This window comes from Bos mutus, chromosome 16 (assembly GCF_027580195.1).
Source record: "Bos mutus isolate GX-2022 chromosome 16, NWIPB_WYAK_1.1, whole genome shotgun sequence".
NCBI classification, from domain to species: Eukaryota; Metazoa; Chordata; class Mammalia; order Artiodactyla; family Bovidae; genus Bos; species Bos mutus.
The window spans coordinates 42,157,244-42,167,938 of NC_091632.1; the positions used below are offsets into that span (position 1 = coordinate 42,157,244).

Consider the following 10,695-nt stretch of genomic DNA (forward strand, 5'->3'; position numbering starts at 1 on the left):
CTTCACAAGAAAGGTGTTTACAGGATATGGAGCTGGCAGGGAGGTCAGAGGGATGGAGTGTGGGGCCTCACTGCCTCAGCCAATAGTGAGTTAGCCGTAAACTAAAAGCTGGGCACCGGTTTTGCAACTTTTGACAAATTAACTTAGAGAAACCCTTGGTAAATAAGATGGATCTGAAGGGAAATTTTGTTTTTTTAATAATCTTCAATTTGCTGTTTCAAGGAGGTAATGTTGCTGTAATTGGTTTTTCCCCTCCTTCCTGGTAGCATTCTTTTCTTTCTTTTTTTGTAATGCAAGTGTAGTTGATTTACAAAGTTGTTTTAGTTTCAGGTGTACAGCAGAGTGATTCAGTGTCTTATGGTCTATTACAAGGTAGAGTATTGTTTCCCATGCTATACAGTAGGTCCTGTTGATCTACGGACTGTCTGCGTGGGTCTTCCCACATGGCACTAGTGGTTAAGAACCTGCTTGCCAGTACAGGTAGATGTAAGAGATGCAGGTCTGATTTCTGGGTCGGGAAGATCCCCTGGAGAAGGGCATGGCGACCCACTCCAGTATCCTTGCCTGGAGAATCCCGTGGACAAAGGAGCCTGGCAGGGTCCACAGGGTCGAAAAGAATTGGACACAACTGAAGCATGTCTAGGGTCATGTTATCAATCTGTTTAGACTGTGGAAGGGATGACATATTCCAGAGGACTTGCTGTGTGTCAGGTCAGTGATACACGATACTGCTGCTTTTTTGATTGATGGAGAAGGCAATGGGAACCCACTCCAGTACGCTTGCCTGAAAAATCCCATGGGTGGAGGAGCCTGATAGGCTGCAGTCCATGGGGTCGCAAAGAGTCGGACACGACTTAGCAGCAGCAGCAGCAGCAGCAGAGAGATTAACAACATTAAGATGGAGAAGACTTAAGGATGGTTCCTATAGGCAGACCTATCTTAAAATGTCGATTTCCTAAAATGATCAGTCAGATATCAAAATGTCTAAGTTTGGATTCAGGTAAATGGAGATTTAGTTTCTTCTATTTTAAGTTAAATATAAGGCATTCTTTCGGATTAGATCATAATTTCTTTAAAACAAATTATTTCTGGACCTGATGCTTTCAATTGAGTTTCAGAGTAGTTTCATATTTACCACCATAGGAATCACATTAACAGGAATACCAACAGCACCAGCTAGAGTCTGGAAGGACTAGTAGTCGTCCTCAGTTGCTCAGTTGTGCCCTCCCTCCTCTTTGTGACCCTTTCGACTCTGCAGGCTCCTCTGTCCATGGACAGGGTTCTAGAAAATTGAGATTTACTTTAGTTCAGTATTACCAATAGATGTTACATTTTAGGGGACTATATTTTCCATCTGTTGCGTGGAAATGGAACTGCTTCTTACCATTTTTATTATTAAGCCTTGAAAGCCTGATTTCAAGGTTTATCATATGGAAGACATGGCTTTAATAAGCATTGGATCTGTTCGGTGATAACATTTTCTATTTGTTTTTGTTTTGTTTTGTTTCTTCCAGCTTTTGTCACGAATTCCTTAATGAACCCTATATGGATGGTTAAAACCCGGATGCAGCTAGAACGGAAGTAAGTTTTTACTTGTTCCTTCCTTAATGTAAGACTTGAATTCTCAGGGGTTTTTTTTTCTTCCGCCAGTTCCAGTTGTAGAGTGAGACCTATAGCATCCTTAACCATCCCCATCTATGTTTTATCTGCATATAAGCATATGTAGAAACTTCTCTTGTGTTGAGGTTTATACTGCCAAGCCTCAGCGGGGAGACAGAGGCCAGCAGAAATAACACACAAGGGGATGTCAGGAGTTCGCTCAGGTGTGGCCCCTGATCCCTGGGGTAGTCCTGGGTCTCTGCTCCTGGAGACCCCGCCCCCAGGTGGAGTGCTGTGAACTGTGCTCTAAATGGCCTCTCTTGTGGGAAGGTGCCAGAACAGCAGCGCCCAAAGCCTCAGAAGGGGCATTTTAGTCTCCCAAGGCCCTCAAATATCCTGGATTTCTCCCTCAAAACTGTAGCCAGGGATCCTTAACATCTCTTATGCTCTGGGTTCCTTTGGCAGTCTCTAGTGAAGCCTACAGGCACTTTTTAGAATGATTTTTTTCTCTCTCTTTTTTGCACTGGGTCTTCGTTGCTGCAAGTGGGCTTTCTCTAGTTGCAGTGAGTAAGGGTGCTTGGACTTCTCATTACAGTGGCTCCTCTTATTGCGGAGCACGGGCTCTAGGCACACAGACTCAACAGTTGTGGCTCGAAGGCTGAGTTGCCCCTTAGTTGCATGTGGAATCTTCGTGGACCAGGGATGGAACTCATGTCTGCTGCATTGGCAGGCAAACTCTTAAGTCCTGTACCACCAGGAAAGCCCTAGAATGACATTTTTAAAAGCAATGAAAACCAATTATTGAAATACAATTATCAGTGTTTTTAAAAGTTACAATATATTAATATACTTTTTTAGTATATTAAATAACAAGATCAAGGAACATCCCAGTAACTACTGTAATTTCAAGTCAGTGATGATGATGATAAACAGTGTTTTCTGATAGGATTCTAGGTACCCTTTTGTTACTAGGTTGCCTAGAAATGTGTGTGGGGCGCTGGAAACTTCCAGCTAGTCCAGTCTAACCTTCAGCTACCTATAGAGAAAGGAGGGGAGAGAGCAAGCAAGAGCTCCACCTAGAAATGGAGGTGGGCTCTGCCTTTGCTTATTTTTCTCTCGAATGACCCGGGTAGCCTCTGAAGTGGGTCTTTGACATTCCCTGTCCGTTCTACCTGAAGGAACCTTCTAAAATGTACCAGGTCTAATCATTTAGAAGAGATATCTTGCTCAGAAGCCTTCAATGAACGTCAGTTACTGTCAGGGTCAAATCCCAACTCCTCAGCTTAACCTTCAAGGTCCTTGGCAGTTTTCAAAAAATGTCACGTGGTCTCTTGCTTCGGTCTCCTTGAATCTGCCTTCCTCACTAGGAATAGAACCCTCAAGAAGCTCTTGTCCTACGACATCCTGACCAGTCCTCTCCTAGAGCGTCTGGGCAGTTACTTCCAAGCGTGCACACAGTGTCCTCACATCACTTCTGTTTAGCAGAGGATAAATGCATTGGTCAGCTGAGAGCCTTCTTTATGTGCATTTGTTAAAATCTGCCTGGTAATGACCTGTGCTCAGGACATTTTAAAGCTATGTTTGGTGGGCTCTATTGACAGAGCCCTCAACAATGAGGATTTGTTGCATGTTTTCCTGTGCACCAGTGGCAGCAGAAACAGCAGAGAATAAGACACAAGCCCTGCCTTCCCAAAGCTCACAGCTTCACAGAAAATAGAGAGAATTATAGGTTGGTGGGAGAAGGGGCCAGCGGTGCTCCAGGACCCTGGGGGGTGGGAGGGAGTCCCTGATGCAGTCTGCATGGGACATGCAGGGAGGCAGCCAGGGATGGGCTCTTGTGGCAGGGATGTCTCCCTGTGTCCAGAAGCCCAGTGGGCACTGGCAGTGAAGGTACCGCAGGCAGAGACTCGGGTGTGCAGCAAATTTGGACACGGAAGCTTTGTTCATTCTGAGCAGCAGAAAGTAGGGGTGTGTCGTGCATGTGAATGTGCTGGGGAAGGAGAGAGGTACAGGGAGATAAGGCTGGAGAAGCCGCATCCTTGAAAGCCCTGGGGAGGAGCGGGAGCTTGGACTCGGCTGTATTTGGAGGCAGTGTAGAGCTATTAGAGCAGGGATTTCAGGGCCCTGTCCCCAGGGGATGTTTGGCAGCGTCTGAATATTTGTTTCTCACAGCTTAGGTGGTATCTAGTGGATAGAGACCAGGGAGACTGCTAGATACTCTACAACACATATGACTACCCCCAGCAGAGAACTGTCCAGCCCCAGAAATCCCAGTAGTGCCAAGACTGAGAGACCCCTTGTGAGAGGATGGTAAACAGGGGAGTGGGTGCTTGCGTTTGCATTACAAAGGTCATTCCAGGTAGGGGGCGGGAGTGGGGGGACCCAGTGCACTGATCTGCTCCCCCCACAGGAGGGTCTCCGACGTGCACCCAGTGTGAACGCTATCCAGTCCTGGGATTCTGTGTGTATCCAGGCAGTTTATGAAAACTTCCTGTTGTGGGGCAGGAGCATCCAAGCTGAAGGCCTTTTAGTTATTGTATAGTTTCTTCCGTGTTTATAAGTTTACAAATGTGGGAATAATGGAGGGACTTCCCTGGTGGTCCAGCGGCTAAGACTCCAAGATCCTGATGCAGGGGGTGTGGTTTCAATCTGTGGTCCAGAACGGAGATCCACATGCCGCAACCAAAGATCCTGCATGCAGCAACTAAGACCCGGCACAGCCAGATAAGAACCCAAAAAAGAAAGAATAGAGTCAAAATAACAGCATTTGGAGACCACAGTGGTAACAAAGGGCACTTAAACTTACCACCCTGTGAGATTCTTGGCAGATTTTCCTTCAGTGTTTCCTTAAAGCGTGTTTGTATTATAATTGTACTTTACATGGAATTTCATCTTGCTCTCCACTTTAAGCACTTCCCCATGTCTTACTGCCTTCATGACTCTTTCAATCTAGTCTGTGTACCATCCGTCTGCATGTGTAGACACATGGATGGTTTTGATTCTATTACAGTCATATTTTCCTCTTTGGTGAACACCTTCCATCTAGCTCTTCTCAAAGGTAGATCGAAGACTCTGAGCACTTGTCTGCGAGTTGGGACAGATGCGCGTGCCATCCTGTGGGCCTGTGGCCCCACGTAGCTGATGGGCCTGGCCTCACCGTGGACAGGACTCAGCCAAACCCAGACCAAGGAGGACTATGGCGCCTCCCCGTGTACTTTCTCTTTATCATCCTTGTGACTCGGGGGCAGCAGGCAGGCTCCTCAGCATGTGGCGTGACGGCCTGTCATTGGTCTCCTTTGTGCAGAGTGCGAGGCTCCAAGCAGATGAACACGCTCCAGTGTGCCCGCTATGTTTACCAGACGGAAGGCATCCGCGGCTTCTACAGGGGATTAACTGCCTCGTATGCTGGGATTTCGGAAACCATCATCTGTTTTGCTATTTATGAAAGCTTAAAGAAGTATCTGAAAGAAGCTCCGTTAGCCTCTTCTACAAATGGGACTGAGAAAAATTCCACAAATTTTTTTGGACTTATGGCAGCTGCTGCTCTTTCTAAGGGATGCGCCTCCTGTGTCGCTTACCCCCACGGTAGGTCCTGCCTGGCCTTCAGGCGCGGTATGGTGGCCATTGGTGTATGTCAGTACTCCCAGGCCTCTGGGGTTCAAATGGAGATGCAGGTACCTGCGGGTGATGCAGGGTAGCTGAGTCCCAGCACAGCCGGCTTCAGCTCGTGCGTGCAGGTCATGCGGGCGGTGGGGGCTCCGCTTTCCTTGGCTCCACCTGATTGTGGCCAACACTCGGCAGAATGTGAGCCGTGTGTTGTGGAACATCTGATGTTTTCAAAGAAACAAAAAAAATCTGGATTTTATTTAAAATTCATCAAAAAAAAATGATATGGGAGCCAAGCTTTTTAAAAAAAAAAAAATTCTCTCAGCTTCTACCTTGAATGGAATGCTGAGGAAAGCTACTTTGGGTAAGTTTATTTTGTAAGGAATTCATAATAGACCTCATGTTCTACTGAACTACTTTTTAAAAAAAACAGCTCAGTTTATTGTGCCATGAAAAACAGGTTTTGTTTTCCAGCGCCTGCTGCACGGTCAGCTGTGGCATTGCACACGGCCAACTTGCAACAGGCCACTCAGGCCCCGTCATGTGCTGGGGCACCGAGCAGCCCCACGGGCTCTTGGGGAGGGGGTCTGCCACTCCCCACGTCACATGCCCTGAAGTCCGCTTGACGGGCAGTGCCAGGTGTCTTGCCGCAGGGGCCAGGGTGAGGCCGGGCCAGGTGGGCAAGACTCTGAGAAAGGAGGAGGTGGTTTTTTAAGCTGGATGGAGTGGAGAAGGATCCTAGTAAGAGGAGAAAGTTGGGGAGTACATGGGAAGAAAGCCTTGTTGGAGATACCACTCACTATACTTAATATAAATTAGGCCTTCAGAGAAGTGACAGCGTTTACTTAAGAGTAGAAAATGATAAACTGTCTTAAAATTGTCTCATTCAAATGAAACTTTTATTTTTCTAATCCTTTAGAAGTCATTTGGCACTCTTACCCCTTAGAAGTATACATAAGTCTTGGGACAATTGACCAATTCCTAGAGTTAGAAAATGTTCTGAAAAAAACTCTTCATGGTCTGTGTGGCTGCCCCATCTAAACAGAGCTGAGAGGGCACAGAGCCACCGTTGCACATTAACCTGTGTAAAGCTGGGTGCTTTGCTGTCTCTCCATGCACCCTTTGGAAGTTCAGTTCGCTCATAGCCTGAAATGCGTGTCTCTTCCTGCAGAAGTCATCAGGACGCGGCTCCGGGAGGAGGGCAGCAAGTACAAGTCCTTCATCCAGACTGCTCGGCTGGTCTTCCGGGAAGAAGGCTACCTGGCCTTTTATAGAGGACTCTTTGCCCAGCTCATCCGGCAGATACCAAACACTGCCATTGTGTTGTCTACCTATGAGTTAATTGTGTACCTGTTAGAAGACCATGCTCAGTAACAGGCCAGAAAACTGTGCTCTAGAAGAATAAAACTGAGAAACCCTAGAGAATTTTTTTTTTTTTCCATTGACATGTAGAATGTTTGAGACCGAAACAGGAAAGCCATAGAGTATGTGGCTCGCATCACCTGTTGGACATTTCCTTTTGGATTCATGCTTTCTGGAAGGTTTAAATTCATTAACGTTAACAGTTAATTATAACTACTTTTGGTTGGTGTTTGTGTTTGTTTGTTTTTTTAACTTAAGAGAATACAGGATTAAGCAGCCAGTAAATTAAATCATGGTATTTAATTTAAGTATAAATTTGGTTTGTGTCCTCTTTTATATCCACCTTATGGTAAACTGTAGCTAACGACTTCAGTTAAGCATAAGCTTAGAAACACAGAGAAAAACTAAAAGTACAGTTGTTTTCTAATATGTTAGATCCTGCTCTGATGGAAAGATAAGAAGTGTCCCAGCTTGGTGGCACCAAGCAGACCAGGACAGACCTCCCAGCTGGTCTCCTTTCTTCATTTCTAGATCATCTGAGCTCTCCAGCTGCCAAGTTAAAAAAAAATAAATACACCTTCCTGACACTAGATATTTTAACCTATAAGCCTTTTCCAGTGGTAAAGAATCCACCTGCCAGTGCAGGAGACAACAGAAGACTCAGGTCTGATCCCTGTGTCGGGAAGATCCCCTGGAGGAGGAAATGGCAACCCACTCCAGTATTCTTGACTGGGAGAATCCCATGGACAGAGGAGCACAGAGGGCTTCAGTCCATAGGGTCACACAGAGTCGGACACGACTGAGCAACTGAGCGTACACAAACCTTTCCCAGAAGTTATCCTCTATCCCCAGTTTGAACCAAAGGCAAGGGTTTATATTATTTTGGCCACACCGCACAACATGTGGGATCTTAGTTCCCTGACCAGAGAACAAACCCATTCCCCTTGCATTGGAAGCTCGGAGTCTTAACCAATGGACCACCAGGGAAGTGCCAAAGGCAAGAGTTTTAAAGAACAATTTACCAGCTTCCTTGCCCCTGGGTGTGTGTCCCCAGGTTCAGCCTAGTCAAGCCCAGGTACCTTGTGAGAGCGTTGGTCGCCTCCCGAGTTGGCTGTGAGTGTGGAACGTGGCTAGCGAGCAGCAGACCTGCCCTCTGGGGTCTTCAGCCCTGTTGTGGGGGCTCCACCACTGGAGAAGAGGGGCAGGGTGCAGGATTGACTGCCTGCTCCTCCAAGAGAGCCCCCTTCTATCCTGGTAGGAGGCACTGGTAATGCTGAAATACCCTAGTACAAGGTTAGAAGGCCTGGAAATGAGAAATTACCAGAGTTTTAAACCACCCCCATTTATAAAGGAACTTTAATAAACAACAAAAAGATAGTAAGAAGGCAGGTAAGATCTATGTAGAGTCTTCCCATTAGCCCTTTCACTGCAGTCTGTATGTATTATACATTAAGGTTATTTTTCAACCTGAATGTTTAGAAAGATAATTGATTCTAATCATGGATACCTTGTAGCTTCAGTTTCAGTGGCAGATGTTCTGGTAGGGATGAGAGGAGAATATTTTCAAATTGAAATACAGTTAACTTTTGTTCACTTTTGGTCATAAAGGAGGTTGGTTGGTGTTTCTGAGCCCTCTGGTATAATTTGCTCCAACTGTCAACACTAAATGGAAATCAAAATAAATGACTTTAGTCAAGTTCTATAGTGCTTGACAGCAAAGAGATTTCTATTCCACAAGCTCATTTTAACTGAGCAACATCTTCCTATTTTAATATTCATAGGAAAATCTGAGGGGGCTTCCCTGGTGGTTCAGCAGTAAAGAATCCACCTGCAATGCAGAAGACACAGGTTCGATCCCTGGGTCGGGAAGACCCGTGGAGGAGGAAATGGCAGCCCACTCCAATATTCTTGCCTGGAGAATCCCTCAGACAGAGGAGCCTGGCAGGCTACTAGTCCGCAGGGTTGCAGAAGAGTTGGACATGACCGAAGCAGCTTGAATGAAACCCTGGTAGTTCCCTGGTGGTCCAGTGGTTAAGAATCCATCTGCCAATGCAGGAGATGTGGGATCCGGGAGGATTCCACATGCCTTAGGGCAACGAAGCCAGGTGCCACACCTACTGAGCCTGTGCTCTGTGTTCTGCAGCAAGGGAGGCCCGAACACCTCAACCAGAGAGCACCATCCACTCACCGCAATCAGACAAAGCCCATGCAGCAACATAGCTAGCACAGCCAAATTAATTGTTTTTTAGAAAAAAGTCAGGTTGCTTAATATCCACTAGGTGGGTATGAGAATTTTTGGAGGTAATTCTTATACATTCTTGAAGTGGTAAATTTGATGTTGAGCTGACATCCTTTAGTTCTCTGCTTGTTTCTGCACCAGGGCATTGAAATGAAAGAAATGTTGAGTACCAGGAGTACAAGCAGGGAGAGAACAAGCAGGGAAAAAGCAATGCTTTCTCTGTAAAGGGGTTATTGGATTTTAAAGTGGGAAATATCACTGAGCTGCTAATGGAGAAATCCCATGATTGATTGCTCTCTTCTCCATAAGCTTAATCATGGAGATTTCACCATTTTTCAGTAGTCCTGTGGCTTACCCATCGTTTACCTGTTTTTGTGCCAAGCAGTATGTGAGGTGCTACTTAATTTCTCATTAACAACCTTGTGAGGCATGTAGTTTCGTGGACATTTTACAGACGTGAGAGGCACTGAGGCTTGCCTCACTTGCTGAGGTAACTCGTGGTTTGTGCTGCTTGTTGAGTAGATGCATGTCGGGAGGAAGGGGCCGCAGAGCCTGTTCCATTCCATTCGCTTAAAGATGATGATGTTCAAGATGAGCTTGTACTAGGCATGCCCAGTGCAGAACAATGGGGTGCATTTTCTGTCCACATACATCACAGAGCCCTTCGAGGGGAATGTCATGCCAGCAGTCTTCCTTGGAAAGAGAATGGTGCTTAAATGCAGCATCTCACATTTTGAAGGGAAGTTTCACTGATATTCATTTATGGTGAAAGCAAAAATGTGGGAAAGACTTCCAAGACAGTGGAGAATCCACCAGACTCATCACTGCCCTGCCTCTGCAATTCCTGGTGAAGGCTCAGATCTAGGATGTGGGACAGATTGACCAGCAACAGGAGTCAAAGGTAACTGCTGCCAAATCACCCAATACAGTCCAGGACAGTAAAGACTCTAATGTTAACCTCAAAACATAAATAATTGTGGCGACACTGAGATATTGCATAATTAAATACAAATATTCCTTTTTTTTTTTTTTAGTTATAGAAGTAATTTAGCGCAAACCAATACTAAAACACTTGCATGAAGTAAATCTTTACCACGCCCTGCCCAGGTAACTGCTGTTCAGTATTAACAATCATCTGTTTCTATAAACATAGAACCAGACATGCAGCAATGGCCTGGTTCCAAATTGGGAAAGGAGTATGTAAAGGCTGTACACTGTCACCCTGCTTATTTAACGTATATACAGAGTACTTCATGCGAAATGCTGGGCAGGATGAAGCACAAGTTGCAATCAAGATTGCCGGGAGAAATATCAATAATCTCAGATACGCAGATGACACCACCCTTATGGCAGAAAGTGAAGAGGAACTAAAGAACCTCTTGATGAAGGCGAAAGAGGAGAGGGGAAAAGCTGGCTTAAAACACAAAACATTCACACAACTAAGATCATGACATCACTTCATGGCAAATAGATGGGGAAAGAATGGAAACCGTGAGAGACTTAATTTTCTTGGGCTCCAAAATCACTGCAGATGGAGACTGTAGCCATGAAATTAAAAGACACTTGCTCCTTGACAAACCCAGACAGCATGTTAAAAAGCAGAGACGTTACTTTGCCAACAAAGGTCTATGTAGTCAAAGCTATGGTTTTTCCAGTAGTCAGGTATGGATGTAAGGGTTGGGCCATCAAGAAGGGTGAGCGCTGAGGAACTGATGCTTTTGAACTGTGGTGTTGGTGAAGACTCTTGAGAGTCCCTTGGACTGCAAGGAGATCAAACCAGTCCATCCTAAAGGAAATCAGTCCTGAATATTCATTGGAAGGACTTATGCTGAAGCTGAAGCTCCAATACTTCGGCCACCTGATGCAAAGAACTGATTCATTTGAAAAGA

At 45.6% G+C, this 10,695-nt stretch overlaps 1 protein-coding gene across 1 annotated transcript in view; it reads left to right on the forward strand.

Moving 5' to 3' along the window:
* SLC25A33 (solute carrier family 25 member 33) overlaps nt 1-6,796 on the forward strand; it is a 30,120-nt gene extending 23,324 nt beyond the window's left edge. Inside the window, exons 5-7 of the mRNA XM_070385189.1 lie at nt 1,515-1,581; nt 4,904-5,184; nt 6,377-6,796. Coding sequence (XP_070241290.1) covers nt 1,515-1,581; nt 4,904-5,184; nt 6,377-6,579 — 551 coding nt within the window. The 3' untranslated portion in view covers nt 6,580-6,796. The remainder of the gene's footprint in view (nt 1-1,514; nt 1,582-4,903; nt 5,185-6,376) is intronic.
* The last annotated feature ends 3,899 nt before the right edge of the window (nt 6,797-10,695 follow it).